This window comes from Embiotoca jacksoni, unplaced genomic scaffold, assembly GCF_022577435.1.
Source record: "Embiotoca jacksoni isolate LCO1_2020_lvr unplaced genomic scaffold, fEmbJac1.0.p SCAF_14, whole genome shotgun sequence".
NCBI classification, from domain to species: Eukaryota; Metazoa; Chordata; class Actinopteri; family Embiotocidae; genus Embiotoca; species Embiotoca jacksoni.
The window spans coordinates 2772763-2791681 of NW_027185274.1; the positions used below are offsets into that span (position 1 = coordinate 2772763).

Sequence of the window (18919 nt, forward strand, 5' to 3'; positions counted from 1 at the left end):
GTTTCCTGACACTTCATCAAATGAGAAGAATCAGCACCTTCAGCCAGACAAGCTCGTACCAGTCAGACATCAGATTTAAACCAGTTTAACTGAAACGCAGCAACTGAATTTCACCCGTCTTTGTTCTCGAAGGCTGAACGCTGTGCAGGTTGGAGCAAGCCGTCTGAAAGAGTTAACCTGCCTTTGCTACAGTAGAGTTTGAAGGAATGCCGGAGCACCTGTCAGACTCCATTTACAAGACGACTTGTTATCTGCACGGCTCACTTGCACATGGAGTCGACCGGCTGCAGCTACTTCCCTTTGAATTGCAAATAAAGCATCGGTGGGTACGTGGAAGTTTGTTACCGGATAAAACAAAAATATGCAAAACAATAAAAGATTCGGTGCACAAGTCAAAAGTTAGAATGGTTTTATTTGATGACTGACGGCGAGGATCTCTTGTACTTGTACCAAAGGATAAAGGATCTTTTTAAATGGAGCACCTGAGTTGTTACATGAACGTTGGGATTGCTACTGAACACCGTTGGATACATCGCGTAGCTCAAGCCAAGACCAGACAACATCAGAGGCGCCACTGAGTCAATTTATTCCGTCCGTGTGAGTCAGATCTTATTGAAGGCAGCCACGTCCACGGATTGAACATATTCCTCAAAGGCGGTGATGGCTTCTTCCAGCAGATCCGTCCCCACTTTATCATCCTCCACCACACACCCTATCTGGAGCTTCTTGATGCCGTAGCCCACCGGCACCAGCTTGGACTGCCCCCACAGAAGCCCGTCCATGCCGACGCCGCGGACGCACTCCTCCATCTTGGCCATGTCCGTCTCGTCGTCCCAGGGCTTGACGTCAAACAGGATGGAGGACTTGGCGACGAGCGCCGGCTTCTTGGACTTCTTGGCGGCGTACGCGGCGAGGCGCTGCTCCCTGAGCCGAGACGCCTCCGCGCCCTCGGCCTCGTCGTCCGAGCCAAAGAGGTCCACGTCATCGTCGCTGCTGCCGTTCGTCGCTGCCGGGAGGACAAACTCGCTCTTGGCCGACGGGAGACGAGCTCTTTCCGTCTGGAAGGACCTGATGTGGTTGTACCAGCGCTGGAGGTGGCAGAAGGTCGGCGGGGGGGGGGAGGGGATGGCATCAAAGACGCTGGCGTCAGCTCGGGATGCCGCGAAGCCCTCCATGTAGCTTCTGTCTGCCAGAAAGTCGTTGAGAGCTCCGAGAGCCGCTCGTGTGCTCATGTCACCGAAGACAGTTTTTGTGGAGGTCGGGAGGGAGAGCCGGGACTGCCGGGAGTCGTCTTGCGTGGGGAACTGGTGCTTGATGACTTCTTGCATGGGGACGTCGTGTGTGAGTGGGATTTCAGCAGTGTGGCCACTGGAAGAACCAAGGCAACAGAGCAACAGGTAATGAGTCACTGACTGTAATTACCATGCACTAACCCCAAGGCAGAAGTAGTCTAAATTAAGAGCAGGCACGCATGCACAAGCCCACACACAGATGCACACAATTCACATCACAAAACACAATGGAGTCTTGCTCATTTTTAATTCTTCTGACTTGTTATTGGTATATAAAACTCAATGGCTCCACATCAAGATGGGGGACAGATTGGTCCGTGAGTTTTCTCGTGCACCAACCAAACACATCAGCCGCATCACACTTCAACCACATGAACCAAACAGCCGGTATCTTTTCCACAAATCTCAAGCCAAATATCAGCGTCATTCTTTTCTTTTTCTGATCTGAAAATATGAACTGCCACGTATATTTTCAGCGGGCGTTTAGGTTTTAGGGAAGGTGAAATCACAGGAGGGGTTCGATGTCCATCTCCAGGGCGGAGCAGGGCATGGTCAGCTCGAAGCGGTTGATGACGTCTGGGTGGAGGACTCCGAGACGCCCGACGCTCTTTCCGCGGACGAAGATCTCCGCGCAGCGACCGGGGAAAAAGGTGGAATCTGAAAGAAAGCAGAAGATTCTTTCAGGGAAAAGACAGTTTTGGCCTCACGTCCATCCAACTAATGTTAGACTTTCTCTGATTTGGCTGCCAACGCCTACACCTGGCATTGGCTTCTCTTCTCGCTACTATCGAGGCGTTTCATGAGCTCTTGCGAGAAGTGCTTTTATTTTTAAAACAATTATCACCTCCATCAGGTTGTTTGCAACCTTTTAAGTACGCTGACAAACTATTTTAGACCAGTTTGTTACTGTCTAACGCACCATCTGTACGATCCGGATCTTTCTTGGATCGTGTTTTTTGCCACCTCACGTTACTTTTTCATGTCCACGTTACTGCTGATGCATTCATTTTTCTTTTTAGTGCCGAAGACATATGCTCGACTTTTCACCACATCTCCGAGATCATGAGTCAATGACGGCGTGTGCGACGCTGAGTGCTGCCTTTCTTGTTCCTTGATCACCATTTGTTCACCCGCATTCATTATTGATGATCACTTCTACATCAGCTGTTCCTATCAAATTCAGAAGGGAAAAAGGCTCCACGACCACTGCAGCGGATACCTTTTTTTTTTTTTTTTTTTAATTCGAGGGAAAACCCCCTCAGAAGTGGAAAATATTCGTTGATCTGCTGGGTGTAAGCCGAATCCTTCTTGTTTAATATCAATCATTGACAGAGCCGAGAAAGGAACACAGTCTATGTGAAAATGTCACAGATCATTACTCTAACTCAACCACCTCCGGAGGCTATTTGACCGTAATCGGATTTTCTGTCTCGGTCACTTTGACGCATGCACATTTCTCCTTCTGATTACAGTGTGATGGTGCAGTATGGATGGCAGTGTCAGGAGTAAAAGGTCACATCAGTCCAGATGGCATAAAAAGAAAAAGAAAAAAAAAAAAAGAAAGCCTCCATCAAAACTGAAATGAGAACTCTCCTCGATGTGATCGGCATTTGTTCACTTTGCTCACTGACATGCAAACAGACAGAAAGGCGGACTTGTCGGGAGATAACAAGATACAGGGGTTGCTATGACAACCCCCCCCCTCTCCCCTCACTCTCTCACACACACACACACACACACACACACACACACACACACACACACACACACACACACACAGTACACTGCTTCTTCCCACGCTGCCTTGCTAATGGGTTCCAGAGCCCACCGCTTAGATGTTCACTCATCACTATGGATGAAGGCTTACAACACACATGCGGTGCACTTTCAAATGAGTGTGTGGAAAGTCGACCATTTTCTTTCAGCTGCTCGCTCTGTGTCTGTTAGGTGGATTAAATTGGTGGAATGTGCTTGCGTCGCCTCACACGTCATCTACTCGCACCAAGAGAGGGATGCCATGGAAACTATATAAATAGCCCCGGTACATCTTAAATAACCAATCAGTCAATGAAAATCCCACACTTGAGCCAGGCCACTTTCCTCCCACTCTTCAACTTTCAGCAGAAGGGAGCGTTCGATAGATGAATCAGCACCAGTACAGCTGCCTGATAGTGCTGTAGGATTTGTCTCCATTTTAACCAGACAGCGAATTCAAACAAGTCTTTTAATGAAGCTATAAAAATCCAGGCTTCCACCTGCAAGTAGCTGAAATTATTACCTGCACTAGTGACTCTCAAGGATGATGAATATGGGCTTCGATGACGACTTGGAGGGTTTTCTTTCTCGTTTCCGAGCCTTTTTTTGTTTGTTTTGTTTTTTGCACTGCACTACATTGTTAGTCTGGCTCTGCTACACGAGGCTCAAAGCTTCAGTTTTTTTCCCTGTGATTATAGTCTGGAAACCCTCTTCGCCGTAAGGTTTGCTCAGCCACTCTGAAGTGCGATGATGTTGAAGGTGGAGAGCATACGGTGGTCAATGCTGATTGGTTAAAAGCTGCTCCAATAGTTTTGAGACTGACCAAGTTGCATGTCCAGCAGGTTGTGACGACTGGAAACAATTCCTGATGGAGCGCGGCCAGACCCAAAGAGTCCCAGTGAATTCAGGTCTGAAACATCTGGCTACTGCATTTGAACTGGTTAAATAAAATGAAATGTAATGAGGAAAAATGCTAACATGTTGAGAATTCACCAGTTCTGATGCGCTTGTCTTGTTTTGACCATCATTTCTGTTAATTAAGAAAACATTGTTCCCACCAAAGTACTCCCTGAGATATGAAGTCAGTCGGGGGAAACCAGCATGTCTGTAGCGTGGCACTCATTGCAGATGAGGAAGATGCTGAAGGCAAATTTTGTTTTTTCTATTCAATCGACTTTGTATGAAACAATCAAAAAAGACTATTGATGGCATTATGTCTGAAAGCATCCTCACTTTACTTTTAGTGCCTTCAACCTTTGCATACAGTACTATGCAAAGCAAATGGTAAAAAAAAACCATTAGTGAACTTTAGGGGGACTATTGTTTATATGTTTCTTTCTGTGTTGGACTACTTTTTGATAATGTCGTCTTGTTCCCAGATTAAAGCATCTTGGCATTGCCATTGTTATGTACGGGTATTAATGATGGCCAAAACAAGACGTACATTTAAAACCACCACAATTACCCTTGAAATCAAACTGCAGCTTCATTTTGAAACATCAGTATAAACCTTTAAGAATGCATGCAGGCTGAACACATCAATAACTGGGGAAAAAAAAGTCCAGTGATCACAGCGTCTGTCCAAACAAACCGAGACCTTTCATTGGACACAGTTGTTAAGTGAAACGTGGGCATGTGTCTCTTAAGTGTTTCTCTTTCTCCACTCGTGATCCCCTGACTCGTCATTTCACCTCTTTTCCCCGCTGAGTGGCGGAAACTCAGCTGACATGTATTCCCTGGGAGTGATGGTGGAGGTAGCTGTAGTGCTGCTTCACCCTGGTGATGGATGCATCCTGAGGACATGAGTGTGTGTGTGTGTGTGTGTGCGTCAGGTGAGCTCTCAGACAGGGTCACGACCTTGTAATGGGGTTAAGGTGACGCTGACATATGTGGGGAAGTGGGGGGGGATTCGGCTAATGGTGCAGAGTGTGTCGGGAAAAAAAGAAAACAGCAAAGATAGGCTGAGTGGGAGAGTGTGTGTGTGTGTGTGTGTGTGTGTGTGTGTGTGTGTGTGTGTGTGTGTGTGTGCGTGTGCGTGTGCGTGTGTGTCCAGTGTGTTTTGCATTAGCGCACACGGGGAGAGGATGTCTGTTTCAGTCTCAGCACCCATAGGTGTATGTGGTGTATGTAGTGTGTGGACAGTCCGTCTCGCTGCTGCAGTGGGTGACTCCCATGCACTCTCCCACACTGCAGACTTCACACTGCCCCCCCACCCCAACCCTCTTTTCCTGCTCTCTCTAGTCCTTTCTCGTCTCCCCCCCCCCCCCGCCTCCGCCCTGTCTGCCACCTTCTCCTCTCTCCTCTCTCATTCACCGATACTTGAGCCCATCGATTTGCAGTCTGAATGAGCCCCAGCAGAGGCAGAGGGAGATATCCTGCAGTGTGACCTTGAAGCATGCCAGCCAAGAGGAAGAGAGGAGAGAGGTGGGTGGTAGACAGGATGGAGAGTGAGAGAGCAAGAACCAAAAGGAGGAAGTGAGGAACCCAAAACTCAGAACGATGTATGAGAGTCTCTCTGGGAAAACACAGACTGGCCCGTGAAACGCTTCAGAAACCGAAGCCGAACATTTCTGATTACGAATCTCACAGGAACGGAGCAGCTGCATCAGAAAGATGAAACCTCGGTCTGCCATTTAAACCCAACTTTAGAATAAATATTATTGGGCCAATCACATGTCACCACCGGTTAATGTAACTGGACTCTGAACAACAGAATTAAAGGGTTTGATGCTCTTGGTTAGTGACTGAAACAGCCTTTCAGAATAAAATTAATCTAAAGTATGAACAGACTTAAAGTGCTGATGCAACATTACTTACTTAATGCGTTTCATTGACGATGACTTAACAGAGAACCCTTTGAAAATGTGCGACCTCCCTCATGCATTTCATGAGTGGAGACAGAGTGAGGTAGTTCTCTTGGCCGACATTGACACCTTTGATTTTTATTGAGCAGAATGATGACAGGAACATTTTACGTCAACGCTGTTCAGTGTTCCTTCATTACGATGGAGTATCGGGGTTGCATGGAACTAAAAACATAAGATAAAGATTCTGTTTGTCTCATTTTGAGAATTCAACTTTCAATGTTAGTGCCAGGAATACAACATTTCAACTATATTCTTGACATTTCCACTTTAAACTTGAAAAACTAAAAGCTTCGTCCTCTTTATTTCCCTTCATGTGGCCCCAATACCCAGTTGTACCTCCTTTGCTAAAGGAAGGTGACGGAGTTATCCTGATTTATTAAGGTGACGTTATTGCTAGACATGACAAAAGACAAACTAAATAGAAGTTACGGAATTGTCGTTAACAAAGTTTACCCTCAGATGTACAAAGTAAAATAACGCCTGTTACTCAGCAGCAGCGTTATGAGAAACAATCCTTCGGAAACAAGTTGACGCTAAAATCCGGAAAGCGTGACGTGGTTCTAGTTTTTCCACTAATAATGAAAGTACCGTGGACGCTGTCTGCGCTGTAAATGTAGCTTGATGTTACCACACCCAAATATCAGTCTCTGCACTCCATGGACAATCGTTTCCAGACGTTGCATCCCATTGGGCGTAGACTTCAGGTTCATTTTGAAACTATTGGGGCAGCCTTTAACCAATCAGCATTGAATACCACTGGTGCAACTATGATTGAATGTATAAAAATAAAAAAAATAAAAATATATATATATGGCCAAGGCAACACTAACGCGAACAGGGTTTCCAGACTGCAATCACAGTGAAGAAAGTGGTGCTGTGTGCAAACCCTGGACTTTAAATTGAGCAATAATTTACCAATGTTTATTTAGTTACAACTAATTTTCAACTTTCAACAACCAATTTTTTTTTTAAATGGAAATATGTTGACATAAATACCAAAAAGTTACAAATGAAATGATTTTAAACCAACGTAGCAGATGGTGGTAGGAGCTTCGACCGACATATTAGATGTTTTCTCTCATAAATCAGATTCTGTGTCTATCCAATGAACTGATTTCCTCTAAACTAACCACCCATATTGCGAGTTAAATTCTGACTCTAAACAAAATTGTGCATATCACTGCCATGGAAACATGCCCCCTTAGTAAAGCAGAGTACATGAAGCCCTCATAACAAACACAAAAACGATTGGATTAAATAATCTCGACAAAACCTGCCTTTTAACCTCACGTGACCCAGATTTATTGCTCGCCAGCTTGTACATAAATTCACATGGCTTGACACCTGCTGCTGGGATTTTCTCCTCGCGCTAGAAATCCACTCTTAAGATATTCACCAATAAAAGCTAGCTCCTCAGCACATTCCTACGGTTGTTGGGTTTCCAGCCTCCCCCGGGCTTCTTACCATCTGCAGCCTGGATGTGGTAGCCCTCTCCGCGGGCCGACTTCACCTCCAGCAGCTGCATGGTTCGGTCCAGCAGGCCGTGGATCACCTCGAAGCCTGGACTCTTGTTGTAGTAAACGGCACAGAAACGCCGGCTGTTCCTCGCCCCGACATCTGGTTGGTGGGATGAGAGGGAGGGAGGGAGGGAGGGAGGGAGGGAGGGAGTGGGTGAGAGGGACATCGAGGGGACCGGCTACAACAGGGCTTTACTGATACAGTATGTCCAGTCCATCTCATTCAGAATATAAGTGCCATCAATCTTCTGAAATGGCGCCTTTTGTGTTTTTATTTATATTTATGGAAACATTTGTCAGGACAACGTTGGTTGTCAACAATTTTTTTCTGTATCATAGTTTGATATAAAACAGATCAGATTCATCACAAGCGTCGACATTTACTCATTGCAAGCAATAATTCTAGTATCTAAATGATATCCAACATGAGGAAAAACAAATACAACTATTTTACATTTTAATTTCCAGAATACATTTCCCCCAATTATTACCTAATATCTGTCTAAAAATGGTTTCAGAAGTGTGCTATGTAAGACTAAACGCCTGCTTCCATCCCTCCACACATGCAGACGCCCACCTTTGGTCTCATCCTTCAGCACCACATCAGATATCTCGAACAGTTTGAGGGGAAGGGGCATCTTCCTGTTGGCAGCGATGGTCTTCAGCAGGCCCGGCAGCAGGGTGGTGCGCGCCACCTGGTGGACGCAAAACGGAGGCCGGTTGGAAACACGGCTGCGGTTTCTTAGAGGGGAAGAGAGCGCCCTCTTATGGAAACATTACAGCGAGTCAACTACCACTTCAGATTATAGGTCGATTCTGGTTTTTACCTTCCTCACCTGAAGTTTTATAAAGAACGCTCACAGAGGAAAAATAATCTGATTACAACGAGGTTTCAATTAGAAACGTTCTCATTTGTTTACTTACTGGCCCTGGAAACTATCTGGAGTGTATAACTCATTTTCTCTCTGGCTAGAAGACTAGGTTTCACTTCTGGTTAAACATTAGTTATCCCAGTAGAGTGACTTTCAGATGATACAGATATAGTCTCCATGAAGCATTCAGAATTTAATACAGCAATTCTCATAAATGCTCACCATGGAGGCTGAATACTAGAGCCTGACTGATGCTGCTTTTTTGAGGCCAATAATCGATATGAGGGGAGTAAAGGCATTCTGACACAAATATATTGACCACTATTCTTTAACTATATAGAGTATATATAACACAGAGTATGTAGAGAAATACATCGTTTTTGTAATGTTCCCTTAAAATGTTGTTATCAAACACTTTTGACACTTGTTACAAAGATACGTATCGGAGGCAGGATATTGTAGTTTATCGCCCACTCTGACATCAGTGAACTGAAACAGTAAACTTCACTGGGATATATATATATATATATATTATTTTATATATATATAAAACACAAATAGAACAGTTTCTTTCTTTTTCTGCATTATATTCTGCAAACAGAAAAAGTCAATATCTGCCGACAGATAAATCTGTGATGGCCAGTATCCGCTGGACAATATATAATTTTTCATCCTCTGCTCCACATCTACAGTCTTGATGCGAGTAACAGAGAGAAGCGTTCTCTACGGAGGAGCCGTATCAGCTGGGTTTTACAGTGCTCAGTCTGAATCACATCTCGTGGAACAGACACACTTCTCTGAAGTAATCTGCAGGCGCCGTCAAGTCTCACATTTCAACATGAGCCTTCGGTTCACGTGCTGTTCCATCCAGAAGGAAGGAGAGCATTAAGGGATGAAATGAGTTTGACGGACAAACAGAGGTTTGCTGCCAACGTGAGGTTAGACCATAAAAAAGTATATTTAACTCTTCTAACGTTGTGAACAACAGGCCTGAATCCCCCCTCCGTTATATTTATAGCTCTGCTCTGCTGCATGTTACCTGGAACTCTGCTGTCTTGGGGTTGGAAATACGAGCCGCCCTGGTTTCAGAGATCGTCTTCCCAAGCTTGTCTGCGATATCTTCTTGAGAACACTACAGAAAGAGAAGGAGGACTAATTTCTTTGAGCATTTTTTTAGGAGAAAAAAAAGACAAACAAAATGTTTTTTTGTGTTTGTGTGTCTTTGTGTTGTTTTTCTTACCAAGGCGAAGTTGAGGGCCTCTGTGAATCCAGCAGCCGCCACGTCTTGTCTCAACAGCTCTGTTAGTTTATTTAGTGGGAACTGTGAACAAATAAACAAGCGCAAACAGCATGTCTGATGAGAGACAACAGTGTGTGGTGAAAGTAATGTAGCATGCAGACACAGGAGCAAAGCCGGGTACCTGGTTGGCTACAGTGTAGGTGCGCGGCGTGGTGCGGGTAATGTTGTTGAAACCGTAGGCCATGGCGGCATCCTCCATGATGTCACAGGCGTGGATGACGTCAGAACGTGTGGGCGGGATCTCGACCTCGATCTCATCGGCGACACCGGTAGCCTGGGAGAGCAGGCACATCCTGGTCAGCAGTTGAGCTATGTTCTCGGTTGACTCACTGACGGGAGAAGAGAAATAAATTTTTTTTTAAAAAGCTGTGATTTGTTATGTTAATGAAGATGGGCTGAAGCTAAGCAGGTCATGTTTGGGTCAGGACCAGCTGATGCCGCGTGGGAGACGTAAGATATTTAAACATTTCTTTAGAAAGTCTAAAGTGCCTCAAAGATGAAATAAATAAACTACAATAAATCACTGTTCAGTCTGAACTTTGTTTAGAAGCCCACATTTACTCGGATATTTCAAAAATGAATAAACCAAATAAAAATAGAAAGGATTTGTTGCAGGACTACTGTACTAGATTGTGTTGGATAGTACCTGCACACAGACTCAAACTGAGCCGGTGCATTTGCGCAGACATTTGTTTACTTATTTGGATCCTCATTAACTTCTGTAGCTTCAGCATTTGCTCGTCTTCCAGGGATGCAAAACGTGACACAAACAAACAAACAAGCAAAAGCCTCTTGAACAACCACCAACTGGCACTTCTCATGTCTCTTAGGTGTTTATCTCATATCCTGACTGAGAAAGTCCAAATCACTTACTTGATGCCGACTTTTCGGTTGATGAAATCGCTGGACAGCTTCTCCTTCCTGTAAGCCAGCTCCTACAAAACAAACCAGGAACAACAGATGAGACATTAAAACGATTTCATGTTACTTAAAAAGAAAAGAAAAACAAGAAGACAGTGTAAAAGGTGATTGCAGCTGATACAGTACCGGGTACATGCAGGTCTTGCCATCTGGGTACACCACCTCAGCCTCCTCCACCCTGAAGGACGAGGAGCAATATATCAGCCTCACTGGAATACTCTTGCTCTCCACTCATTTATTCAACTCTTATGATGGCATCAGGTTATAAATGCTGAAGTTGAGGAAAATAGCTCAGGATATTGAATATAGAACAAACTGTGACCATAAGAGAAATTCAAAGTCTTACAACAACAGTTTAGCATTTGGAAAGTTGCTGTTATTCTCAGTGATGTCAAAGCAGGGACGAATTCAGTCAGACAAAATGAACAGGAAGTCAATTAAATAAACTCAACTGCAGCAGAGAGACTTTAAATGATGTTCAGGAGATTGATCTGACAGCTGATGGAAAACAGCTGCTGTGATATCACTTTGAAGGAGGCGGATGAATGAATCACAGCTGATTTACTCCTCAATTAATACAGCAGCATAATATGGAGAGAAATTAGACTCAAAATGATCCAAAAATGAATTAAGCAAAATTGCACTTGCATATATTCCAATCCACACAAAAATAAACAATTTGAACACACGCGTGTACATAAATGTCCATAAATACTGTAACATTCATTGATATTTATTTACAAATTGTTTAATGGGTGTGCACGGATCGCCTGATACACACGGATCAGGGTACATTACTAACGTACATACTTCACGTTCTGCAGCACCACACAGATCTGCAAATACATGCTGCATTTAAGTACCGGGGGAAAACTGGGACATCTGGGCTACACTTCATGTGTAATTATAAAAAGCGGGAAAGACATTTCATGTCTCCAGATCTTATTTGTCATTTGTAAATCATTTAATACACATTTGTGAACATTTGGAGTCTAATTTATTTCTCTGACTTTACCACTTTCTACCCTGAGCAGGTGCACAGATGTTTCACAACAAACTGTATGTTTTCATGTTCCACTTTTAACATGCCGAGACAGAATCACAGCTCAGAAGCCGGCGTTGGACACAGATGTGACTTACGTGAAAGGCTGTGAACAATACTCGCTGAACATGGTCACCATCATGTCCAACACGATCTTTGCCTGGAGGGAATGTGACAAAGCGTCCGTCAGTTTTTCTCGTGACAACAGTGATCAGTGAAGATGTGTTTCTGTCTCCTCTCAGCTGTACCTTGGTCAGATCTGTCGCCGTGCACTCGATGAAGACGTTCTTTGTCTTCAGGGTGATTTTTGAATGGTCCCCTGGAATAGTCAGGAAAATATGCTATTAACAGACAGATGACATTTCAGCATAGCAGAAATATGTTTTTTCTTTTAATATAAAAATACGAATACTGGGAGTATATTGTTTATTTTTAGGTTTTAGGTTAAAAAAAAAAGTTGTAAGTTCACACTTGGTCAAAGACTGATAAATTATCAACAGTGGCAGGTAATAAAAGCAGAGTGAGGAGAGAGACACAGAGTACAGTACTCACCATTGATAATAGGAGGCATAGACAGGACAATGCCGTTGCTGTCGTAGATGATTGGGTACACAGGCTTGTCTTCAATGATGTGAAGATAATGCCTCAAGTGGCTGTCGGTCTGTGCGAACCGAGAGAACAACACTGCGTCACCACTGCTCAGAAAAACAAACAGACGAGCTGCTGGTGTGACCGCCGTCCAGCCGACCAGCTATTCACCTTGTAGAGGCTCATGAGCTGCGTCGCCGTGTACTCTTTGGTCTGGTTGAGAGGCTTGAAGCTGATGTCTCCGGGGGGTTTGGCTGTGTATGTGAAGGGGCCGGAGAGGGTGTCCAGGTCATGGGTCCCGATGGCCACCAGGCTCCTCTTCCTGCACAAACACAGTTAGTGCCTGACTGGATGACATTAAATTAAACCTGCCAACTACAACTACTTTAGAAAGGACAACAATACCAGCAGTGTAAACAGGGTAAAAAATGGCAGCCACTTGTGGGCAGTGTGCCGGACACTACAGGAGTCATGTTCATTGTGTGAGAATAAGTTACCCAATGCCACAGTAAGTGTTGAAAGTATGTTGAGCGCAAGAAAGTAATTCAGCCTCTTTAAAGCAGGTGCATGAAACAAAGAGGGAGGGAGGTGTGTATTAAAATGATTGGGCTGCCCCCAAATAGTAGAAATTAGTTGACAATAAAAGTCTTTGTTGACCAGTTTTTCATTTGTTGTTTAGTTACTGGAGAAAAAAAACAACTAAAACTATATCTTGCCAAAGACGTTATAAATACATCACAAGAACATTTGTTGTCAACCGATTTTCCCCTTGAGGGAAGCGGCCTTGTGGGAAACCTGTTGGTCAGGTTTGTCCTTGTTGTGGGAAGTGTCTCTCGTGTGATAAGTATCATTGGAAACACCACTGTGAGGTGCACGCTGACAGCGGCGAATATGTTTCTGCCATTAAGCCAGTCTGCTTCCAGATAAGCACAACATTCAGCATAAAAGTTACCTAAGTGTTGTTCTGTGTTCGCTGCTTCAGAAAAGGAAATTAAAGCCCAGTTCGTGCAACGTTATGACCGCGTGTCTGTCTCTCCTCTTCATTGCAGAGTTGGTCCAGACAGTAAAAGCTAGTTATCACACGCAGACGCACTCTGCAGATCCTCTAATGGCCCGGCAGTCAATAACCTGTTAGTAGTCTACAGACACGAACAAGCTGAGACATAATACTGTGTTTCTGTGTCTCATTGCTGTCGTTCCCACACATTCTGAATCATTACTGCTTTTGCTGTTTGCATTGTTGTTACACGACGCATCGGTTCATGCGTGCACACATTAAAGTTATATTTTAAAGGCTCATTACTACTGTTTTGTATTTCTCTGTGACGTAGCACAGTGTTAACAATTTCACTTATTACATTCTTTGTCAGCCCTGAAACTTAAACCGGTTTTCTAAAGCACAAAAATCATATCTTTAAAATTAACAACATAAACATGTGACGACTATTAGTGATCGACGAGAGTCAAGGGCACCAAAAACCAACACATTATACAACTGTCAGAACATCTGCAGCCGTCTGCCGTTGTTCATCGGTCTGACCTGCAGATGTTCTGATGGAGTTTCTCCTGCAGCTCGATGAAACTGTCGTAGCGCTCTTGTGTGAAAGTGATGTTCCTCAACACTGCTGCGACAGCGTACGGTCGCACTGCTGCTGTCTGCACAGAACAAACAGATCGGTAACAAACTAACCCAATACCATGATAAAACACTGATTTATTTTGATTTCTCAAAGAGACTGATTGTAGCTTCAGGCTACTTATTTGCTATTTAATATTGTAAACGTGTCCACACACCTCTTTAGTGATGATCAGCCTCTGAGGGTCCCCGCTGACCGGGCGAACTCGTCTGTAACGAGGTGCCTCCAACCTGGAACACAAATTGAATCTCTGTGATAACAGTGAAGCAAATCAGCACGCAATACACTCTTAATGGAGAAGCAGGTCTGACAGCCAGACGACGCATTAATCAACAAGGATGTGATTTTTACCATGAACACACAGCCCTACATTTTACTGCTAAACAAACCCATCCTCCTTACGATGGGAAAAAAAAAAATCCCTGAGTTGTATCATGTCAGCGATGAATCAGAATACATAGCCTTGTTTTGAACTTGGCAATCATCCCCGTGTGCTTAAATAGGTTAGGTTAGGTTAGGTTAGGTTAGGTTAGGTTAGGTTAGGTTAGGTAGTTACTTTATTAATCCCCGAGGGGAAATTTTTTCGCTACAGCAGCATACAGAAGCAATAGATAGTAATAGAACAATAGAAAAGCAATAAAATAGCAGTAAAAAATATTAAATATAAATATAAAATATAAAATGCACAGTATATACAGTATATACAGTACAGTATATATCTATATACATTATATACAAACAACCAAGAGACACAGTCAACAGTGTTATTGTTATGTGATGGATTTTGCCAGAGGTGAGTTATTGTACAGTCTAATTGCGGTCGGCAGGAACGATCTCCTGTATCAGGAACGATCTCCTGTATCAGGAACGATCTCCTGTATCTGGAACGATCTCCTGTATCTGGAACGATCTCCTGTATCTGGAACGATCTCCTGTATCAGGAACGATCTCCTGTATCTGGAACGATCTCCTGTATCAGGAACGATCTCCTGTATCAGGAACGATCTCCTGTATCAGGAACGATCTCCTGTATCTGGAACGATCTCCTGTATCAGGAACGATCTCCTGTATCTGGAACGATCTCCTGTATGTGGAACGATCTCCTGTATCAGGAACGATCTCCTGTATGTGGAACGATCTCCTGTATTAGGAACGATCTCCTGTATCAGGAAAGATCTCCTGTATCAGGAACGATCTCCTGTATCTGGAACGATCTCCTGTATCAGGAACGATCTCCTGTATCAGGAACGATCTCCTGTATGTGGAACGATCTCCTGTATCAGGAAAGATCTCCTGTATCAGGAACGATCTCCTGTATCAGGAACGATCTCCTGTATTAGGAACGATCTCCTGTATCTGTCCTAAATAGGAGCAAAAACAGCAGGAGTTTTGCACATGTTGGGTTACATGTCAGTTCTGTTGAGCAGAGTAGGACTCACTTGTTCTTGAAGACCTGCAGTCCTCGGACCAGCCCCTCCAGACACAGCAGGTCATAGCGGTTCGCCGGCACGTCGATCTTGTACAGGATGACGTCAGATGCTCCGGATGCTTTGGAGTCGCCTTGCTCCTTGCTGATGATCTCCTTCTCCGAGGTCTGTGGTGGAGACAGAGACCAGTGATTTCTACATGTTCAGACCTGAATGTCCCTGCGTCCTTTATTCAGTCACTCAATTACTTTATTAGACAAACACTCTCATTTGCTGTCGTTTACTTACGATTTCATCCAACTCCAGCCCAAACTCAAAACACAGCTCGTCAAACTCCTCGTCAGCTACAAGAAGAGATAAACAGACGTTATTAACACGTTATTAACACGTTATTAACACCGTCTGTCCCCCACCGGCTGCAGACTTCCCTCCGGTGTTTGAATGACAGGACCGGAGGAAATGACGCAACCACGTTGACATCCACCACAAACACTGCTCTCTAACAGATACAGTTAGTTTCTAGTGAAAACTGCCGTCAAATAATTTACGTTTTCATTGAAGATAGTTAAAAAATAACTTCAGTTATTTAGTGAACATGAGCTGCTCGTTAGTAGCTGCTGGTTGCCAACTGTCAGTCGGTCCTCTGTCCTCCGTCTTTTAGTCAAAAGGACGAGTGGAGAAAACAAACAGGCTGTTTGTTCTTGACTTGAAATCGTAGGAAACACGACTTACTGTAAGTTCTGCCCAAAGCGTTGAAGAGAAGGTCCCTTTTCACCCCGACAGTCGGCATGTTGCCCGCTAATCCTCCTCAGTCCTGTGCAAAAGGACCCCACCACGCCGCTGTAGCTGTCTGCAACAGCGCCTGATTGAAAACTAAACTTTGGTCATTCATTTCCACTATTCAAGTTAGCCTCGGTGTTCACTTGTGTGCACACTGTCATCCGGTCGTGATTCATGTTTTATGATTTCTTACCGAAATTAAGAAACTAATGGTTATAACATATAGCGTAACCCTTCATTATTTATTATTTTTCTGTTTCACACATGGACAAACGTATGACCAACACTGTCTTTGTTTGTCCTGTCATGTAGCTCCATGTTTTCACTTTCTTTTTTTTTTCACGGTGATCTTGTCTATGTATTTATTGCCAAATCCCAACATAAGTACTCCTCAAGGCCCTTAACACAGTAAAGTCCTTATAACATTATGGAGAGAAACCCAACAAATGAACAACTCCACGAGGGACATGAAGAATAACAAAAAGTATCGTCCTTTTAACAGGAAGAATCCTCCGACAAAACCAGGCTAAGAAATGAGCAGCCATCGGCCTGCACCGGTTGGGGTTAGAGGAGAGCAGAGAGAGAAAAGAACAGCATAGACAGAGAATGAGCACACAAATACTGAAATAATTCTGTTCTTTAAAAATGACAAATGCAACCAATTTTGAAAGTTGGGATTACAAATTTATAACACTGTTAAAAGAAGAAGAGAAATAATGTGCAGAAAAATATCCTTAAATTTTCAATACAGATAACTATGACAACTAACCTATATTCATAGGATATCTTAATACAAACTGTAGTGAGAATTTGTTTGCCATTCAGAGCAGAGGATGAATTCATCTCTGTTTGAAAATAAACATGTATTATTTTTTTTTAGGTTTGAAAAATAAAGAAAATGTTTAATAAGAGATATGTCGCCGGTTGCCTGAGCTTAGAAGAACGATTCAAAAAACATCACTGAGATCACATACTGGATGGATGTTGAAAACCAGTGCAGCATGGTGCTCTCATCAGAACCAACATGCACTCAGATGTTATTTGTGACACTGAGAAAAACAGTCTCAGTGGAGTTTTTGTGGTGAAGGCCAAACCTGAAGTCATCAAAATGTTTCACTGTTATGCAGCACATCAAAACTGTTGCCTAAAGACCAAGTTGTAAAGAATCTCAGACAAGAAACAAAACCTGGGATCAACAGAAATCTGTGAAAGAATGAGAAGGGAACAGAGGGCGAATGTGCTCCAACTAATGATGCAGTGTCAAAAGAATGATTCATATTCACAAGTGTTCATTGGACCATCAAGGAACAGTATAGTGAAATACATGACATGTTTATGAGAAACCTGGACTACCAGGGGTTTTTTAATGAGGAAAAAATTGGGTCTTTAACAAAATATATCAAATATTTAAGTCACACTTAGAAGAGATAATGTTCCTTGATCAAGTCTTGTGATTTCTGAAAAAAATTAGCTTTCAATATATAACTTAGAAAGAATGTGCTTTAGTCATCTGACTGCCTACTGTGACAGACAGTGAATTAATCGCATCTCCCCACGTCAGAGGATAGAGTAAAAGGGATACGGGATTTCAGGAGTATTATGACCATGTTACACAGAGACGACTGTTCAGCAACCCACATTTCTTTATTTCATTTTGAAGTCAGTTAGTGAATCTGCCATCTGACTGCCTTTCTCTCCCCGTTATGTATCACACCGTCACTGCATGACATTGCAGAATGAGTCATCACACTGCTAGTGGCACACACACTTCCAAAGCTCCGTATTTTCTTCTAGGTCTGTAACAACAGTAATTTTTCAGCAGGAAGAAGAGTCATTATTTAAAATCCAAGACTGACTTCAGACAATAATGATATTCAAGAAATGATATAAATTTTACATAAATCGGACCCTCTGTTTCAAACCCCATGATAACATCTGCAGCCTTATGTGTCAGTAGGCTTGAAATCAGACATTTGTCAGCTCAAATGATAGCCTGAAGAAATCTGGATGTAAAGTGCACTCCCTGCCTGCAGAATCTCCCCCATGTCATACTAATTAGAGAAAAGAGTGAGGGGGTATATTTTTAAAAAAGTTCCTTGAGGTCATGGATATTTCCATTCAGACAACACAAAGTGTTTGGACAGATGGATACCCCAGCTGTGCATGTGCATGAGTTTTGGATCGGGTGACAGCTTTCTGTATTATGTGGGTCAAGGTTGACAATTCTCAATAGGAAATTGTGTCCAGATATTACAAATGAGTAATTAAGTTTAGTCCAGGATGATCGAGGTAGTGGTTGGCTTAGTGTTTGGATATTCTCTAAAGTTTGAGGTTGTGCATTGTCCCTGTCATGATGTAGAGCAAAGCTACTCCCTGAATTGATGTTGGTGCGATGTAGGAGGAGTTCTTGAGTTACTCACTCCTGCCCACCTTGGGGAAAATATGGCATATTTGATGAATCTCCAAAGTGTTCAATATCAAGTGATGATGTAATTCTGAAATAAATAATCACATTGATAAATTGTGGAAAACAAATGAAACAACAGCAAGTGAGATAATTTTAAGAAACCACTAAACGTTTTCATAATATTTGTTTATAGGACTTTAGGATTTAACATTTTGGGGTTCACGCTATGAAACTTCAATACAAACGCTTATTTTTTTTTTTTAGTGTATTCACTAATTTATCATTTGTATTTTAGCCTGCGGACCAAGGAGCCTGGGATCACAGCGTGCGCGTGTGGTTGTGTGAGCGTTGTGCGCGTGGCCTCTGGCTCCTGGTGACCGTCAGTAACCCGCGCAGTCACCTCGAGCCCTCCTTCCATCTCGGGCCGGCCCCTCACACGCGCCACCTCCACGAGTCCAATCATAACGCAGGGAATCCCCACCCTCTCCCTCCAAGCCGCCATCCGTCCTCGTCA

At 43.4% G+C, this 18919-nt stretch overlaps 1 protein-coding gene across 1 annotated transcript; it reads right to left on the reverse strand.

Moving 5' to 3' along the window:
• Positions 1 to 392: 392 nt before the first annotated feature.
• Positions 393 to 16060, reverse strand: farsb (phenylalanyl-tRNA synthetase subunit beta). The gene is made up of 18 exons (XM_069147466.1): positions 15951 to 16060; positions 15507 to 15562; positions 15231 to 15385; positions 13949 to 14021; positions 13695 to 13810; positions 12326 to 12476; positions 12119 to 12227; positions 11815 to 11885; positions 11665 to 11726; positions 10651 to 10702; positions 10477 to 10538; positions 9725 to 9932; positions 9544 to 9624; positions 9343 to 9435; positions 8009 to 8126; positions 7379 to 7531; positions 1802 to 1949; positions 393 to 1368 (listed from the first exon to the last, which is right to left on the reverse strand). The coding sequence occupies exons 1-18, from the start codon at positions 16006 to 16008 to the stop codon at positions 603 to 605; spliced, it is 2532 nt and encodes an 843-aa protein (XP_069003567.1). The 5' UTR covers positions 16009 to 16060; the 3' UTR covers positions 393 to 602.
• Between the last annotated feature and the right edge of the window lie 2859 nt (positions 16061 to 18919).